At 42.9% G+C, this 19,105-nt stretch overlaps 3 protein-coding genes across 6 annotated transcripts in view; 1 reads left to right on the top strand and 2 right to left on the bottom strand.

The window, feature by feature from the left end:
• Positions 1-104: 104 nt before the first annotated feature.
• Positions 105-2,790, bottom strand: dolk (dolichol kinase). Its single transcript, XM_041058213.1, has 2 exons — positions 2,677-2,790; positions 105-2,019 (listed from the first exon to the last, which is right to left on the bottom strand). Exon 2 carries the CDS (start codon positions 1,877-1,879, stop codon positions 308-310), a length of 1,572 nt encoding a protein of 523 aa, XP_040914147.1. The 5' UTR covers positions 1,880-2,019; positions 2,677-2,790; the 3' UTR covers positions 105-307.
• A 401-nt stretch (positions 2,791-3,191) lies between these two features.
• nup188 (nucleoporin 188) lies at positions 3,192-16,817 on the top strand. Of its 2 annotated transcripts, none has more exons than XM_041058220.1 (43): positions 3,192-3,252; positions 4,298-4,352; positions 4,520-4,593; positions 4,683-4,767; positions 4,873-4,953; positions 5,094-5,138; positions 5,259-5,351; positions 5,474-5,593; positions 5,750-5,961; positions 6,099-6,213; positions 6,323-6,523; positions 7,321-7,401; positions 7,516-7,587; positions 7,700-7,819; positions 7,910-8,036; positions 8,199-8,357; positions 8,584-8,710; positions 8,835-8,922; positions 9,023-9,099; positions 9,222-9,336; positions 9,530-9,650; positions 9,753-9,819; positions 10,034-10,159; positions 10,292-10,532; positions 10,623-10,829; positions 10,946-11,115; positions 11,230-11,299; positions 11,387-11,454; positions 11,562-11,757; positions 11,901-11,978; positions 12,078-12,163; positions 12,274-12,419; positions 12,515-12,693; positions 12,858-13,058; positions 13,180-13,272; positions 13,384-13,536; positions 14,124-14,261; positions 14,377-14,451; positions 14,692-14,907; positions 15,089-15,220; positions 15,315-15,388; positions 15,490-15,619; positions 15,923-16,817. In XM_041058220.1, exons 1-43 carry the CDS (start codon positions 3,212-3,214, stop codon positions 16,100-16,102), a joined length of 5,235 nt encoding a protein of 1,744 aa, XP_040914154.1. In that variant the 5' UTR covers positions 3,192-3,211; the 3' UTR covers positions 16,103-16,817. The 2 variants fall into 2 exon arrangements, with proteins under 2 accessions (XP_040914154.1, XP_040914153.1); XM_041058219.1 differs by having other exon boundaries at positions 7,495-7,587.
• Position 16,818: 1 nt separating this feature from the next.
• cdk5rap2 (CDK5 regulatory subunit associated protein 2) overlaps positions 16,819-19,105 on the bottom strand; it is an 82,478-nt gene continuing 80,191 nt past the window's right edge. For 2 of the 3 annotated variants that reach the window (XM_041058215.1, XM_041058216.1), the window contains exons 49-51: positions 18,461-18,507; positions 18,282-18,336; positions 16,819-17,381 (exon numbers count right to left, since the gene is read on the bottom strand). In XM_041058215.1, coding sequence (XP_040914149.1) covers positions 17,263-17,381; positions 18,282-18,336; positions 18,461-18,507 — 221 coding nt within the window. In that variant the 3' untranslated portion in view covers positions 16,819-17,262. The remainder of the gene's footprint in view (positions 17,382-18,281; positions 18,337-18,460; positions 18,508-19,105) is intronic. The other variant, XM_041058217.1, reaches the window with a different exon arrangement.

Raw genomic sequence — 19,105 nt, 5'->3', positions numbered from 1 at the left:
GCAGACTCTAATATCATGCTAACATCATGTCTGCTGCCAAATACAGTGAGGAGCACTTTTTTTTTTAGTGCCACATTGGTTCGCTGACTTAACAATTACCCGACTTGATTAAGCTGTCAGCTTTTCCCCATTTCTTTCTTGTGCTAGAGGACCACTAATTCCTAAAGGGACTTGTATAACTTAGATTATCATATTTTTTAGTATTTCGTTCTCTTTTTTTTTTCTAAATCCACCATTCTTGCCCCTTCCCCTCCAACAAGGGGTTGAGAGGGGGAGGAGTCTGTTTTTGTTTGGGCCATCTGTCCATTCAGAGCAACAGCAGGATGAAGAGGTAGAGCGGGAGAAGGAGGTTGTCTATTTGAGAGGTGTAGGCCTCCAACATGGCCACCAGAGTGATGGAGCCAACAATCCACGAGTAGGTGGAGTTCAGATTGATGCTCCCATCGAAGATGAGAAACATGGCCACGGCGATGATCTGGGCGAACACAGATGTTGCAGTTCCCTCCATGGTTTTCTTGGTGCCAGGCCAACGGATCTCCCCCATGGTGCTGCCAAACACAGACGCCACAGTGTCTCCAACTCCAACGGCCAGCACACCCGCATAAGGCACCAGGCCACCCGCACCAGGAAGTATCCCCTTAGGGGCACAGGGCCCAGGGAATAACCATATGGGCAGAGACATGCCCAGCAGCAGGTAGATGTGGGTCAGGATGAGAGGCCCAGAGTCCCGCTCATCCAGGAACAGGGTGAGCAACTGCCTGAGCAGCTGACCCAACGGCCTGATCCTAAAGTAACGCACGTACTCCAGGAACAAGAAAACCGCCAAGCAACCCACAGATGCCACGTGAAGCAGCTGTCTGTCATATATCAGCCCTGGAACATACGTGGCCACTACAATCAGATGGAAGTACTTCCTGACAACAGTGGAGGCCTGGTGCTTCTTGGACCCTGACTGGCGCTGGTAGTTCTGGTGTAACACAACACAGGTGGCCGTGACAGCCAGAAACACCCAGTACCCCAACAGACAGAGTCTTCTGTCATTTAACGTGAGAAAGTCCAGCAACCACATAATGGGGTGCCGGCCGATGAACAGGGAGAGCCACGGCATGAGGATTCCCAGGCCCAGAACGGCTGTCATCATGTGAAAGAAAAGCGACGACACCCAGGTCTCTGACTCCATGAAACAGAAGAGCAGGGCAAAGAAAACACCCAGCAACAGTGAGCCCACCACTACCACCGGCAGGAAATAGTTCACTGGATCACCTTTGACCTCTGCCAGGTTCAGGGAGCGCTTGATGAGCTGGTTGACAATGAAACTGATTCCGCCAACGATGAGAAGCGCCTCTCCAGGTGTGAAGCAGCGTGGCAGCAGATAAAGCACAATCAGGCTGAGATAGACGAAGATCAAAAGTACCTCCAAGACCTCGATGACCTCAGACACTGTCAACGTCTGTTTTGTCGTGTAGAGAATTGCGCTGCCGGCCATGCCTGCGATCACACAAGTGTTTGTAGGCACTGGTCTCGTGATGCCGAGTGCAATCAGAGAGAGAAACAGAGCCAGCATCATGCCTGTGATGGTGATAACCATGGAGAAGCGCTCAAAGTAGACATTCCCTGAGGCAGAGCACTTTTCTCTCAGTGCCAGACCGAGCAAGGGCATCACCATGGAGGCTGGGACAATGCCGCTGTTGGCTGCAGGACGAAACTGGAACACGGCACCCCCTGACCTGAGCAGACGGTCCCATTTGTGCTGTACGTAGAAAGCCTGGATGACAAGGGCTATGCTGCACCAAGAGTGCTGGTTCCAGACCGCCATGTGGACGCACAGCACCACGGCCAAAACTATGGTGGACTCCACGAGCACTGGGTTGATCTGCATGGCTGCGGGGTGGAGGGCTTGCAAGGAGGGAGGACGGCTGATCTGAACAGATGGTCTGCAACAATGAAGGCCTTCTCCTGTCAGTTCCTCTCTCTGGGACACTTCATCATTTGGCAGCACTCTTCACTTGCTGAGGATGTCTGGAAAAAAACGGCAGAAATTATATCAGGTTTCGAGTCAAGAGAGGAATGTCAGTCAGCATAAAACAGAATAAGGAAAATATGTATGAACATTTATTTAAGCAATTCTGACTTTACAGAATCCACTCACTGTGAGACCAGATGTACTGTATTTCAGTCCATGAGTCATTTTAGCTTATTCCAGTAGTGAACCTTGGTCATGCTTTATCTGCTCTCTCCCATGAACTATGCCACACTGAACATTCCCCTGGTCAATGTGAAATCCACACACACTATCTGACCATGTGAAGGAGACTCTAAGGAATACATGCTCTTTCTAAACCAGCTGTAGCCTTTTGTTTCCTGTGGGGGTGACACACACTTTGTGCTGGGCTGAATCAGCTGCGTTAACACATGGTCATCACATCTGACAGATACGGCGAAAATAAAATAAATAAAATAAAATTTCTCCAGTCGTTTGTTACATCCATTGTGCTAATAAAGCCCAGTCGGGCCGCACCAAAGTGAGAAACTAGTCCCCTCTGCAAACCGGGGATGCTGCAGCCTCGGACAACATCAAGCTAACGGCAAAATACAGCTGAGTCTACCGAGGGAGCTAAACGTTACAGAGCACAGCGCGGAAATAAAGCACAGGCTGACAAAGACACGCGTACCTACCACATACGAGCAGTGTTATCTGGACGACGGTATGTAGCGATATGACAGATTTCTTTCCTTTGTCAGCTGTCGCTCCTCTCACACCCAGAAGGACGGGGCCATATTTGACAGCCGGGTCACGTGGTATGAAAGTAAAAATACGTCTTAAAGGCGTGTCATATTCAGTTATTTATTTAACATTATTATTACACAGTAATTTTCTATGGTAATAAGGTGCTAAGAAAGCATATAGTGATTGTCTAACATATATATGTTTTTACATTTTTAAATCAGGTGCACCTTTATAATTTGCGTTATAGCAAGTTCAGTGTAAAAACATTAACCACACACATTACCGTACACTAATATACAAATTACACTGGATTATAGGGGTAAAGGAAACGGCAGACGCTGATTCTTTATTTTTTTTATTCTGAAAGATCCATGAATTTATAATCAGTTTGCTCCAGAAGATGGCGCTAAAGTAACAACAGCGATGCAAGCTGCCCCACGAAGAAGAAGGCAGTGATGACGACACAGAACACCAGCCAATGACATGGCAGGAACGAAGATGGCGGAATCGGAGATCAGCGTCAGGTAGGCAGCTAGCAACGAATTTTTTAAACTACCGTCTACTTTGTCTAAATTGTTTTTAAACTATTTGCCAGTTAATAAACATTTATACGCAACCTATGCGTTTGTTAGGTCCTCCCGACAGTCGCATTTACTTACGACAGTGAGTCTTTTGAGCTGTTAGCACCACGCTGACTTAGCTTAGCAAGTGCTAGCAGTTAAACATTTGAATGGCTTTTCAGCAGCGCGGTGTGTCAGCCGCATGTCAACAACCCGAGCCTTCAGCTCGTTAATAAAACGGTACTTTCACAGTTAGTCAAAATTAACTGACTGTCTTAATTTGAAGGCTAATTTAACTGAGGTGTAACGTAAAAGGAGGGCGCTTAAAATCCAACCGTAACCATAACAGTCTATGAGTGCACAGCAACACAAAAGACAGATATTCTTATATAGGACTTCAATGCACGTATTCGAATATAATTTAATGTTTCGATTAGTTTTGCAGTTGCATTGACATTCTCTGCATGAGTCTATACAAAAACCCACGGCCAACATGGCAAAACCCCGAACTCTTTCACAGCTGGTCCGTGGCCCGTAATTTTATATTCCGATACCGATGTACTGGATTGTATTACATTTCTTTTTTTCAAAGATAAACTGTTGACGAATTATCACACAGATATGTTTGTTTTTGGCTTATTCAGTTAAATAGTTTACCGGAGATATTAAAAGAATAGTTACCGTAATATTGTAGTGAAAAGCCTTTGACGTTTGACAAATTTATATCGTCTCATATAGATTTGAAATGAGTAGTTTTAACAGAACAATAATTACTTTATTGTAAACTAAATATTTTTAGGGATTTGGACGTTAGGCATTTGAAGGTCTTTTGTTCGGAATTGTCAAGTTGTAAATGACATTTTCGACATTTTCAAAGACTAAACAATTAATTGAAAACATTTGCAGAATAATTGATGATGACAATTATCATTAGTGCTCTTCCTTGTCTCGCAGTACCTTCCTGTGTGATGTGCTTCAATGTCAATTAACATTTCCATTCTTTTCTTAGGAGCTGTCGAGAGTTATGGACCATATTGTTGGGAAGATCTGCATTGCGAGAGCCGGTATGTGTCTTCTTGCCACGTGTTGTCACATATCTTATATGCAGGAGTATTTCTTGCACACTTGCAACAAAAGGCATTTTCTTGTTAAGGTCATACAGAAAATGACACTAGAACCAATAACATGGGATTTCTCCCTGTTTTTATTATGAAATGTCTGACGGCCACAGGCTCAGATAGAGGCAGAACTTGACAGACACTGGGACAGACTGCATCAAGGACTCAGTTACTACAAGCCTCCCAGGTATTGTTACAGTTCTTTAGATCCTTACATCAGATACTCTTCTTCATAACGACTGAAAGGGTAATTGTCAGCATTACTTCTTCTTCTAGCTCCTCCTCTGCTGGGAAAGTGAAGGAGAACAAAGATGTTGCACAACCACTAAAGGATTTTGGTCTGAGGATCAGCAAACTGCTGGTAAGAATTAAAAAAAATATCTGTTTTATGTAAAATGTGGGATTCACTGTTTGTATGTGGTGGTGAATTCCATGGTGATTTAATAACAATTTAATAATGTAACAGGGTCTTGATGAGCAGCAGAGTGTGCAGCTCTTACAGTGCTACCTACAGGAGGATTACAGAGGAACCCGGGATTCGTTAAAGGTGTGTCTTCTCATTTGATTATTTAGCTGTGTTGAAATCTGTGTCTGAAATGTTGGCACTCTTGTATGTGAGACTGAGTATTGTAATCTTACATTGTAAAAAAGATATTCAGATGGTGTATAACTGAGTCTTCTTTACAGGTTGTTCTCAAGGATGAGCGACAAAGCCAGGCACTGCTGCTGAAGGTCAGTACAAGGATCTGCAGCTATTTACTTGGTGTTAAGTTCCTATTGGTTCACCATGGCAGTTATACTTCCATATTTAATCCAGTAACTGTGAGTGCCTGTGTGTGTGTGTATTTACAGATAGCTGACTATTACTATGAGGAGCGCATGTGTCTGCTCAGATGTGTCCTCCTCTTGCTGACATACTTTCAGGATGAACGACATCCCTACAGGGTGAGAAACACACAGACTTGAGTCGCATCAGAAGATTGAAGAATAGAGCTTTAATTGTGCATTTAAGTTTATTCTTTGTTGCTTCTGTGACATAATTCTTGGTGTGTTTGTTATTTGTCCAGGCTGAGTACTGTAACTGTGTCAATAAACTGGAGAAGGACCTGGTGAGCAACTACCAGTCACAGTTTGAGAACCTCTTCAAAGCAGAGGCACCAACATGGGAAACGCACGGAAACCTCATGGTGATAATTTGCTTCATATGTTTGGTTCATATTTTTGATAACATACTGTATATTGTATCATAGATCGAATGTATTATTACATATTATTCACACTTTTTGTGTTGACAGTGGCATTTGTTTGTCAAAGCTTGTAAAATAATCTTTTCTCTTTTCCAGACCGAGAGGCAGGTGTCACGATGGTTCCTGCAGTGTCTGAGAGAACAGTCTCTGCTGTTGGAGATCATCTTCCTGTATTATGCTTACTTTGAGATGAGCCCGTCTGACCTGCTGAGCTTCACAAAGATGTTCAAGGAGCAGGGTTTTGGTTTGCGACAGACCAACAGACACCTAGTGGACAAAAGCATGGATGCGTTGGTTGACCGCATTGGGTAAGAGCACTCAGGTTTTGTGTATATGTACCATGTTGTGTGTAAATAGGATACCTCGTTGGACTCTAGTAACTTTCTTATTATATAATTCCTTTAATGTCATTCATTAATATTATCTGTGTTTCTATGGCCTGCAGATATCTGAGCTCTCTCATCCTGGTTGAGGGAATGGACATAGACTTTCTGCACAAGTGTGCCCTGGAAGACTGTACAGAGCAGCATCAGTTCTCCAGCGCACCTGACGTCATTAAGGTTCGATTTGAGTCTCTAAATACAGATCACAGGCTGAGAAAATACTTTTAGGAACTTAGAATAAACCACACAGATGTCTGAACCTGTATATTTTATCTGTCTCTTCCAGGAGATGGATCAGCTGCTGCTGACATTCGGCGACATCCCTCATCACGGGCCAGTGCTGCTGGCCTGGGTCCTGCTGAGACACACGCTGAGACCTGACGAGTCCAGCCCCGTGATCAGGAGGATAGGCAACACCGCCCTGCAGCTGGGGGTGTTCAAATACCTTTCAACCATGCTGAAGGACCTCAGCGTCTCTGGGAATAACGTAAGAGAACATGGATACACACTTGGATCAGGTGCAATGCAAACTTAAAAACTTAAAGTTTTTAATATGTGAAGGTGGAAAAAATCCCATCGCTTTTTCTTAAAGGATATTTAAGGATATCTCTTTGATGTTTTTTTTGTTGTGACAATCACTGAAATCGTTTAACATTTTTGGAGAGCCGTGTCTCTTTGCTGCCTCCATTCACTTAAACTGCTGAAATTACATGGCCCTGCTCCAACTTTCTGATCACAAGTTATGGAAATAACCTCCATTCACAAGGTCTTAAGTGAAAGCCTCAGAGCAGTGGTTCTCAGATCGTGTCCTCCGGGCTCAGAGTGCTGCTGGTTTTCTCTACCAGGTAGTTAAATGTAATCACATGGGGCCTCAGACTTAAATCAGTCTCTAATGACATGGCTAGAATGAAAACCATGTGGCAGACAGGAAGCTTGTACTTTGGATCAGTTTTATAGGCGAGATCTGAGCTAAATCAGACTTTCATAATGATTCCCTTCAATCTTTGGTTTATATTTGTTGGGCAGCCAGACACTGAAGATGCATTGAACATTGAATATGTGAAAATTGGCTTTGTTTGACCACTGGGAAAAAAAACAGGTTGAAAACAATGAGTTTTACATCCAAACCATCACAGTTTGTTTACCCAAAATCAAATTTTTCCCTGATTTTCACAAATTAAATATACGTATACCAGTACGTACCAGTGTCTACTCACACATATGTATTTATGTTGTTGTTATACATTCAATTTTATCTGTCACTCTTTGACTCTTTCTCTTCAGTGCACGGCAAGCACAGCAAAGATGTGTATCTATGGACTCCTCTCATTTGTGATCACATCTTTCGAAGAAGAAAGCCTGCAGGTACATAGTCAGGTTTTACACAAATTTAAATCGTCTCATTCATATTTGTATCTTGTGTTGGTAACTTGCCTTCATTCAAACTGAATGTGACAGACTGGTGGTGTCGCCACGCAGTGCTCCCACCTGATCGACGCTGCTTGTGAGGTCCTCTCTGCTCCCAGTCTGGCTGAAGTCTTTTGGGAAATGGTGAGGAAAGAAACACAGAGGAGACTCTTTGCTGGTAAATTAGGATAAAAACACAACAAAACAAAAAGACCACTGCTGATAATCTGTCCTGTTTGTCACATTTTTAATCCAGAAGCCGAACATGGGATTGGGAATGATCCTGGACAGTGCAGTCGGCATGTTCCCTCATAAAATTGGACCGTTGTTACAACTTCTAACCACTCTTCTGTCGAACAAGTCGACGGTTAAAAAGGTAGATTTCACACACGCACAGATAGATACACACACTGAGCTTTGCACTGTGCAAATGGTTTAACAGTGTACTTTTACTTCTGTGTGACAGGTGTACAACTTTTTGGATAAGATGTCCTTCTACACACAAGTTTACAAACATAAGCCCAACGACATCATCTCCAAGGACGATGAGACGCTGTGGAGGAGACAAACACCAAAACTCCTCTACCCTCTCGGTTAGTTTTATTTTTTTTTGTTTTAGTTATTGCTGTGAGATTTGTATACAGATGTAAAATAACCAGCCCAAGGGTCTATTTATTTTCATGAATATTTATATTATGTATAATTATCAAAGATTTAACATTTATTGTCCTCTAAAATTTTGTCTCAACCGCCAGGCACTGGGCAGACTAACCTGTGGATGCCACAGGGAGTGCTGGGCCAGGTGATGATTGGAGGTGACCAGGGCTACGTGGTGCGCTGGGACTACTCCTACAGCTCCTGGACTCTCTTCACATGTGAGGTGGAGATGCTGCTCCATGTCGTTTCAACTGCAGGTACGCAACTGATCATTCATACTTTCACTAGCAGATTATACTCTTATTCAGAGGACAGTTTGGGTCATATGGACTTCTAAATTCTGTCTGTTCCTCTTGGCCATGAGAGATAATTCCCGATGATCGTCACAAGTTACCATCAGCTTTAAGGTTTCTTTGCTTGGTGTTTGTTTTTTTTTTAAACATGATTATCTTGTTTCTGTTTCTCTATCTTTACTTGTGTCAGATGTGATAGCTCACTGTGCACGTGTGAAACCAATCCTGGATCTGGTCCATAAGATCATAAGCACAGACTGGACTGTGTCGGACTGTCTGTTACCTCTCACTTCACGCATCTACATGTTGCTGCAGAGGTAAGCAGAGACATTTATCAAACTCTGGAATGCATTTGTTATTTTGTACTTTGTATTAGAAACTGTCTCCATTAGAAACCACTAACAGATTTGTTTTGTGATTTCTGTGTTTGCTGTTTTTCAGGTTAACGTCAGTCATCAATCCTCCAGTGGACGTGATTGCCTCCTGTGTGAACTGCCTCTCTGTTCTGGCTGCAAGGATGCCTGGGAAGGTGGGTATCTTGAGTATCTCTAAACAGGAAGTCCCATTTACAATTGTTCTTGAATCCTCTTCACACACCTCATCCGTCTCCTTATTTTATTCATCCTCAGGTGTGGTCCAGTCTGCACCACACTGGTTTCCTCCCCTTTGCTTCCAACCCTTTGACCAGCATGGCTCAGTGTGTAAGGTAAAGTAAAAAAAAAAAACAAAACCTCAATATCTGTGCTGCCAGTTTTTTATTTGAACAGTAAACACCAGACTTTTATTTTAGTTAAGAAGTATTGAATTTTTTATTTTTTATTTTTTTAGTGCTGAGGGGATGAAGGCAGGTAACTATGGCAACCTGCTGGTCCAGATTGAACAGCCCAGGGGGGAGTATGCTGTGACCATCGCCTTCCTTCGTCTCATTACAACCCTGGTCAAGGTAATAACACAATTTAACCGAATCAGACACACGGAAATGGCTTCTACCCGACATTCTGTGATAGCAGCTGAACAGTGTCATTTCACCTCAAATGAAGGAGTCAGTGTTATTTTCTGATGTATAAATGTGGCGTCCCGCTTCTGTTATCGGCATCATATATATCTCTTCCTTCTCTGTCTGTTGATTATTTCAGGGTCAGCTTGGCAGCACTCAGAACAAAGGCCTGATCCCTTGTGTGCTGCTGGTGCTAAAGGAGATGCTTCCCACGTACCACAAGTGGCGTTACAACACCTACGGAGTCAGGGAGAGGATAGGTAAGGGCGCCTTCCTGACAGTGGGATGCTTTTTTTCTTTTCCCAGACTGGAAACATGAAAGCAAAAACTGAATAAACACCGGCTGCTCTTTGTCGCTGCAGGTTGTCTTATTTTGGAGCTGATCCATGCCATTCTCAATCTGAGCCCAGAGGGGGAAGACCAGGGCAGGTAAGGACAACAGTTTTGTCCAACTGTTGGGTGGACAAAACCAGACACATGAAAAGTGTCAACCTTTTTCACTATTTCCTGATGTTTTCTTGACCAAGCAGTTAATCATTACGATCATCACCATCAGTTTCAGTCCTTATTAGTTAATTGACAAACATTAGGTTGTTGTTTGACTTGAAAAGCTGTTGATTTGCACATTTCTTTCTTGATGCAGCACTCCCACCCTGCAGTCTCTGTGCATCTACAGCCTGGCAAACACTGAGGCTGGACAGGCAGTCGTCAATATCATGGGAGTTGGAGTGGACACCATAGATGTGGTCCTGGCTGCACAGCCCAGCAGGTGAACAGTCTGATGTGTTCATGCCTTGTTTTCCTCATAATTAGATGAGATGACTGATTGTGTTGTAATAGTTTTGCTGAGATAGTTTTTTATTTTTGTTTTTTTTCCTTTCCTCTCCATGATGCTCACCAGCTGTGGCTCGGAGGGTCCCGGTCAGATCCTGATCCAGACGGTCAAACTGGCCTTCTCTGTCACAAACAATGTCATCCGACTGAAGCCGCCGTCTGATGTTGTGTCCCCTCTGGAGCAGGCCCTGACACAACACGGTGGTCATGGCAACAACCTCATAGTTGTCCTGGCCAAGTATATTTACCACAAACATGACCCAGCACTGCCTCGCCTCGCAATCCAGCTGCTTAAAAGACTCGCCACGGTAAGACTACCATTATATGCATTTTTTTACTTAATGGGTTTGTTTTGCACAACAGAAAATATCGATGTTGAACTCATGTTTTGTCTGTAGGTGGCTCCCATGTCAGTCTACGCCTGCCTTGGCAATGACGCAGCCGCCATCCGGGATGCATTCCTCACTCGGCTGCAGAGCAAAACCGAAGACATGAGGATCAAGGTCATGATCCTTGAATTTCTCACTGTTGCTGTAGAAACTCAGCCCGGCCTCATTGAGCTTTTCCTCAACCTGGAAGTCAAAGATGGCAGCGAGGGATCAAAGGTGTGAACCATGGGGATACATGTAGTAATAAAAAGAAAGAAATTTGTTTGTACTTTTAGTGGTGTTGCACCTGGATTCAAAACGTGTTTTTCTTTTTGTTTTTTTTTAACCTGTAGGAGTTTCTACTGGGTGAGTGGAGCTGTCTTCATGTGGTGTTGGACCTGATTGACTCCAAACAGCAGGGGAAATATTGGTGTCCCCCGCTGCTCCACCGTGCGGCCCTGGCCTTCCTTCTCGCCCTCTGGCAGGATCGCAGAGATAGTGCCATCTCCGTCTTGCGAACCAAGTGAGCTCATTTACCCAGACAAAATTCTTACGTTGACTCTGAAAGAAAATGTGCAGCTGGATGTTTTGAAAGAATTTGTTTTGATGAATCTGTACTGCTTCCTTTTTCACACAGAGAACGCTTTTGGGAGAATTTGACGACACCACTCTTTGGAACCCTCACCCCACCGTCAGACACCACAGAGGTATTAATGTTTGCTATGCTGATTAAGAGAGAGAATTTGCATCATGAGTCATGTGTCTATTTAATAATTTTAAACGTTTCCCCACAGCCTTGTGTTCTGGAGACCTGTGCGTTTGTCATGAAAATCATCGGCCTGGAGATCTACTATGTTGTCAGGTATTTTCAGGCTCTGCAATATTTTCACAAATGAATCATTTTCATTCGCAGACATTCCCTCAAATCTCATGGGGTTGATGTTAATTATTGCGTTTGTGTTGTTGCAGTGGCTCCTTAGAGCAGTCTCTGAAGGATGGGCTGCAGAAGTTCTCCACTGCACGACGATACGAGTACTGGTCCCAGTATGTCAAGTCTCTGGTGTGCCACGTGGCAGAGATGGAGGAAGAAGGCATCTGTTACTTCGCAGAGACCCAGATGTTGATCTCTGCCTGGCGGATGCTGCTGATTCTTTCCACTAGCCATGTAAGTTACAGTAAACTCAATCACGTTGAAGATGTCGATAAAGATTTCACATTTTGGGACAAATGCTTATTCACATTTTTGACAGGAGTTAGAATAGAAAGACGAGCAGTTAGTATATTTTATTGTCTATTTTATGTTTTCAGTCCGATGTGATGCAGCTAACAGAGGACTCGATTAAGCTCAAGCTTTTCATGGACGTCCTGGATGGAACTAAAGCCGCTGTAAATATCTTCTCCTTACTCTTTTTACTTCCTCTCTGTTTGTCTTTTTTTTAACATCGCTGTCTCACTGTAACTAAATTCCATCCTTTTGTCTCTTAGCTGACGACACCTATGTCTGTGCCTTGTCTTCGTCTTGGATCCATGATGGCAACGCTACTACTCATCCTCCTCAAACAATGGAAAGGGTGTGTATTCATGCATGTGACAGAGTCGAGGGAGTCAGCACTGCACGCTTGACATATTCTAACTCCTTTATCTCTGACAAACTCTGTCACTGGGCTCTTCTTCTCTCCAGTGTGATAGCAACAGCTCCTGACATCCTGTCTCCCCTCTCCCTGATCCTGGAGAGTGTCCTGCAAGCTGACCAACAGATGATGGAGAGGACCAAAGCCAAAATCTTCTCTGCTCTTATTTCTGTGCTGCAGATTCAGGGACTCAATGGTAAGAGGTGTTTGTGTGTGTCTTCTGTTGTCTGTATGAATGTTGCAGGGGTCTGTAGTTTGATCTTTTTCTTGATTCAATTTTTTGTCGACCAGGTGGAGACATTTCCCAGCTGCCCCAGCTGTTGCTGTCTGTGTGCGAGACGGTGAAAGACGAGGCCTTGGCGCTCATTGACAATACTCGCCACATGAGCCAGGTAGGAGACACAACGGAGGACGAGGACAGCATGGAGACGGACTCTCCCCGCGGACCACAGAAGGACCAGAGAGATGGGGTGAGTGAGGCGGGAACAGTGACCAGAAGAGTTTTTATTTGTCGTTGCTGCTTTTCGCACTTTAATTTGGTTCCTTCCAGAAGTGTCAAAAACTCAGTTTCATATTCAAGCTAATAATTTTCCATAAGTTTGACCCTTTGTCCCTCTCACTCTGTTTTCATCAGGTGTGTGTTCTCGCTCTGCACTTGGCGAAGGAGCTGTGTCGCACCGATGAGGATGGTGAGCACTGGGTCTCAGTGATGAGGAAGGTTCCGGTGCTCCCGTCAGTGCTCAGCGCTGTAGAGCTCAGCCTGCGCTCCAAACACAACCTCTACTTCACTGAGGCTGCACTTCACCTGCTGCTCACACTGGCCCGCACTCCACAGGTCAACACAGACACTCTTCTACTGTGAATCGTTTAATTACTTCATTTAATGTTTTTAAATGAATCATTTACATCAAATCAAGGTGTCAAATGTTGAAGGTGTCTTTGTTTTTTTTCTCCAGGGGGCAGCTGCTGTTGCAGGAGCAGGTGTGATTCAAACTATCTGCCTCCCTCTTCTGAGCGTATATGAAGTCTCTTCAAATGGGGCATCACAGGTAATACAAATATAGTGCGCACTTCACGTTTTTCTGCCTTGCGGTTGCTTAATGATGGAGATAATGTTTTTTTTTTGTGATATATAATAACGTATTCATGTCCCTGGACAGAGTTTCTCCCGTAAGTCCCAGGACTCCGCCTGCTGGCCTGGGGTGTACCGCCTCTGCATGTCTTTAATGGAGAGTCTGCTCAAGACTCTGCGCTACAACTTCATCAATGAAGCCCTGGACTTTGTTGGAGTACATCAAGAACGTATACTACAGGTATGACTGAAAGGCTGTTAAAATTTTATTATTGTATTAACAGAGTGAAATACTGATATAAAAGTGATGATAAAGTGATAAAAAAAAATTTATGTACTAACCACTGAACCTGCACAACTAGGGGTCCATCTAGACCACAGCCTCTTCTCAAACGTTTTGTTGTCATCGTCCCTGCACTCACTGCAGCCAAGCAGTATCTCTTCTTCTCTGCTGCTTGTGTTATTTCATCTTGCAGTTTAAAAACAAAATAAATAAACACAGTTTCCAGAATGAGAGGTCGGTCTCATGCCCTCTCTCAAACTGACTGGACATTGGAGCATCCAATCAGATTAAACTCTGATCCACAAAGAAATAAATGGCGGCGCTGTGAGGCTGTCTTTACATTTGTTTCATTAAAGGTGTAATAAATAAATAAGTTAATAATAATAACAGTATTCACTGTTTTAAGCGTGTAATGCGTGTTGTTGCCTTCAGATCTAAAGATCAGCAGGTGGATGTCTGTATGCACACGTTACACTCTGTTTTTCTTGCTGACGAAATTAGTTTTTCAACACTAAGCTTTATGTTTGCTTGTCTCTCCCGCTCAGTGTCTGAACGCAGTGCGAACAGTGCAGAGCCTGGCTTGTTTGGACGAGGCCGACCACACAGTTGGCTTCCTGCTGCAGCTCTCGAGCTTCTGTAAAGAGTGGCAGTTTCACCTGCCCAAACTGCTCCGAGACGTACAGGTAGGTCCAGAGGAAAGCTCTACATCAGCCATGAAAACGCCACAGCGCCGCTAGTGCGATTACACCTCTGCATTCAGTTTATTCACTGTTTTTCTTTTTCATCTCCTTCGTGCAGGTAAACCTGTGCTATCTGTGTCAAACCTGCACGTATCTGCTCCACAGCAAGAAGATGCTTCATCACTACCTCCAGGTCAGAAACCAGGACTTTTACTACCCTCGTTTGGTTTGATAATGGGCAGGCACTCATTACATTCCTTTTCTATTCAGTATCATAACCGTGACTTACAGTGAGTGTGTTTAGAGTATAAAAAATAGTCATTGTAAGCTGCCCAGAAAACTTTTCTGCTACAAGAATCCAGTAAAATAAAATGTTGAATGTTTGTATATTCAGATAAATAACAATTTTATGTTTGTTTTGGAATTTTCTCAGGCTAAAAACGGTGAGGCGTTGCCCCCTGCTCCCCTCCCCAGGACCCAGCGGCCCCCACAGACCCCGTCTAAAGAGGCAGCAGGTGGAGGGGAGAGAGAGGAGGCAGAGCAGAAGGCCCTGCTGGCCGTGCAGTGCAGTCTTCTGAAGATCCTCAGCAAAACCCTGGCAACTCTGCAGCACTTCACCCCAGACTGCTGCCAGATACTCCTGGACCAGGTCAGACTACTTGTTCCTCTGACTCCAAACTGGGCCTGATTATTAGCTTTTATCCTGATTATTAGTTCATGTTCCCAGCTACATCCTAAAAAAAACTGTGCCTCATTTTCAAAGATGTTATGCAAAGATGTGAACACCAACAAAAAGAGATTAAAATGCTGTTTGTCTGTTTGTGTGTCAGTGTATGGACTTGGCAGAGTACAGGACCCTGTTTATGCTCAGCTTCACAACTTCAGCGTCCGACCCTGATGTGGCTCCTTCATTTGGAACCCTGCTGGCCACCATCAATGTGGCTCTGAGCATGTTGAGCGAGGTACACGTTCAGTGAGTTCAGTATAGTCTCAAGTAACTTCAGCTACACTCAGCCTACATTTCTAAATGTTTTTGCATCGTTTTTTTTTTTATAGATGGAGAAGAAGAAAGAGCCAGTTTCTTTGAGCATAGCCTCATTAGCTTCATCAGAGGAGATCCAAGCTCTGAAGTGAGTAACCTGAGACCGTCTTCTCTGCCATATTAAGTATTTGGACTGTTGTCACATGGAAAATCAAAATTGTTTCTAACTTTCTTTCCTCTTTTCTACAGGTCACTGCTGATGTTCACCATGGAGAACTGTTTCTACGTCCTCATCTCTCAGGCTGTTCGGTGTCTCAAAGATCCCTCCATCCTCCCCCGAGACAAACAGAGGCTCAAACAGGAGCTCAGCTCTGAGCTGGTAAGACATCACATCTCAGTCTATTTTAAGTTCTCTGTCTGTGTTTACAGAACAATTCTGTTGGTACTCTATATTTTTTTTATTGTCTGCAAATCCAATGAAAGGACCAAAACCAATGAATTGATCCTGTAAATGAAGTTGAAGCCTGATGTAGCTTATTCCTCTCGACTATAGAGCTCTGTTGTTGTCCAAAACACATCAATGAGATCAAAAGATAAACACCAAATAACACCAGTCTCATCCTTTATAAAATAGAGAATATTTTTTTTAACCTCTTTGGTTTTCTCTTTTCGTCACCTTCAGAGCACTCTTCTCTCCAGCCTGTCCCGCCACTTCCGCAGGGGCTCTCCATCGTCTCCAGCCAGCGGCATCCTCCCCTCCACCCAGTCCAAACCACCCACACCAGGCTCCAAGGCCAGCCATGAAGGTCAGGAGCCGTTCATTCAGCTTGTTCAGGCCTTTGTCAGACTTGTGCAGAGATAGATTACAAAGACTCACTGTTCTTTAACAAAGCCAACGTTTTTTTTTTCACCTCCAGTAGTGCAATCAGAAAAGTGTTTCAAGTGTTAGGCCTTGTTTTATGTAGTATTATTGCAGTAGTTAAAATAGCACAAATTCTGACCTGGAGTGAGTGTGTTTCTTCTCATAACTTAACTTTTAATAACAATTGGAGCCAGACCTTTTTTATTGTTATTATTGTTATTGTTATTATTATTATAATCTCTTGAATGTTTAATTTTGCCAAAACTGCTGTTATAACTGAATCTGACATGATCACAACCAAAGTGTTTACTCTGAAAGGTCTATGAGAAGCTGCCTGAATCCAAAAACTGTTTAATATGAAGAGAGTCTGTAGAGATTTTGGTGCTAACAGTCGCTGACTGTGGTCCATCTTTCCAAGGCCTAGTTTTATAGGTCACATTAACAATACGCGATGACAGACATGTTCCAAGTGCTACTTAACAAATTGGACGTTTCAGCTATAATTTTATCATGTATAATGATTAAATGTAGTAGAACAGTGTACTCTGTAAAGTTATACTTTTTCTAATTCTCTTCATTTTCACTATATCTTGACCTGAATTTTGCTATTTTCTTATCTCTGTTTAACCTTGTACACATTTGGAAACAGCTGCCAAGATTTGTACTTAAAAAAAAGTGAAAATGTATATGCTAATAAAGGGACTTTTGTACCACAATTGGGTTTTAAAGTTTTTTCTTTACTGCATTTGCACGTAATTCTTTGATCACACAGTTGCCCCGAACCATCCTATACATAAACTGACAGGTGAAAACAAAAGGTAAAAACGATAAGTCCGTAATAAAATACATTTTCATGTTCTTATATGCATCATATAAAAAGAATAAAGGAAAACTATTTAAATTGCAGGAAATACTATTTACAGAAGCGTTTTCTTTTAAAAGAAAGGGGAGGAAAAAAACTTTTACAACTTCAGTACCTAAAATGAATCAAATTATAGGCTGGTTTTGTGCAAGTATAGTACAAAAAGGCTTTGATATCTGGAGAGTAAGGTGACAGTTCTACAGCAGGATAAGGCCTGATGAACTTTAGGTAGCTACATTAACAGAAGCAGTGCAGGGCGCTGAACCAGCAGATTTAAAAGCTGCAGTGCAACGAGGCGTCACTTGTGGTCCTCTGAGGATTCAGAGAGTCTACCTGCAGTCTGTGTGGAAACAGGTGCACTCGTCTGCTCAGGCTGAGGGTCTGTGGCGCCCCCTACTGGCCATTGACTGGGAGGTCCTGAAAGAGATGAGCCAAGATGAAAACATAGTGTAACATCAGCCTGCAAATACAAACAGAAACCTTTAGCTTTAGCCTCAGACATGCAGAGAAAAAAGTTGGAGCTGAGAATACTGAACAATTTCAAGCTTTTACAGCTGCTTCCAGACACATGCATCTAATAGCTGTCTATTAAAGGAATTTAAGCATTTGGGAAATTTGCTTCTTTCGCAAAAGTCAGATGCAAAGGTTGATACTACTTTAAAATATCTGTCTGTTCAATATGAAACTACAGCCAGGAGATGTTTAGCTTAGTATAAAAACTGAAAATGGGGAAACAGCTAGCCTGGATCTCACATACATGTGTTATCAGGTCTGTTGTAAAATGCAAGTGAAAACATTACATGTTGTGGTTTTACAGGGGGAATAAGAGCCTGTTTTTTGATGAGGCATCTTCAGGGAGTCTTTAATTTCTTACCTTTGGACAGAGCTAGTTGTCCCTTTCCACCCCTGCTTCAAATCTTTATGCTAAGCTAACTATCTCCTGGATATAGCTTCCTATTCAGCAGACTTGATTAGTAACACAAACTCTCAGCAAGAAAGCAAATAAGTGCATTTCCCAAAATAACTATTCCTTTAACAATGCTTCAGCCATTCTTATCCAGTCTTATCGTGCATCATAAATGCAGATTTTTCCCATAGTCAAAGACAATATGACAAACTTCCAGTTCATTAGGTACAGTGAGCTAAATCCAAAGCAGTTCATACTGTGTCTACTTTGGACTCAGTATGAATGTTAGGATTTATTCCATGACTGACAGATTTTGGTATTTGCTTCATGCAAAAGCTAAAACCAAATCAACAGGGTCTCATGACCCTCATGCATCAGATCACTCTTAAAGCCTGCACCTCAACACTAACCTTCGTCTGGTCCTCCAGACGGGCCTTTCAGGCCAAAGAAGGTACAGTTATTTGTCTATGATTATTTCATACAGAGGATGAAAGGGAGAAGAAGAGTGATTCATTGAAGGAAAACAGTTCACAGTTCAAAAAAAGGGTTTGACATTTTAGCTGTGGATTGGTTATTTGGGTGAACTCACCTCTAAGTTCCCCCTGGCTTTCTTCAGCACTCCATGGGTCAGGGACACTGCAGGGCGGATATAAAGAGACATTTTTCTGATAAATTGTTTAATCTAGAAACTAACAGAAAATTGTGAAAAAATTCCCAAGGTGACTTTTTTCATGAAAAACAGATAGTAAGTTTGCAAAAATACAGAAAAGTTGCAAATCCTCACACTTGAGAAGTTCTTGTATATAGGGCTGGGTATCGAATTCAATGCTTCCTAAGGTATCAACCGAATTGCCTCAATACTATACTGGAAAATAAGTATTGGAAATGTCATTTTGTTCAATAGCTAACGGGTTAATCTGGTCAACGTCAGTGAGCCAATAAACTTAAAATGTAGCTGACAGCTTTGTGACAGCGTGAGCTACGTAGCTCAAACGAACATAGCTGCCCCACAGAAATGTAGCTGACAGCTTTGCGACAGCGTGAGCTACGTAGCTGACAGCTTTGCTTAGCTTTTGTTGCGAGTTCAGAAAGCATTACTTGAGTGTCCTTCATGCCTATAGTTAGCATCTGTTAGCATGGATGTTGCTAAAATGGAGCCACGCTCTTGATCGACACATTGCCAAACGATTGATATGGTGTCGATACTGTATAACTGAATACTGACACTTCATAG

The sequence above is a fragment of the Toxotes jaculatrix genome, chromosome 16 (assembly GCF_017976425.1).
Source record: "Toxotes jaculatrix isolate fToxJac2 chromosome 16, fToxJac2.pri, whole genome shotgun sequence".
Classification (NCBI taxonomy): Eukaryota; Metazoa; Chordata; class Actinopteri; family Toxotidae; genus Toxotes; species Toxotes jaculatrix.
This window is presented reverse-complemented; position numbering and strand designations above follow the sequence as displayed.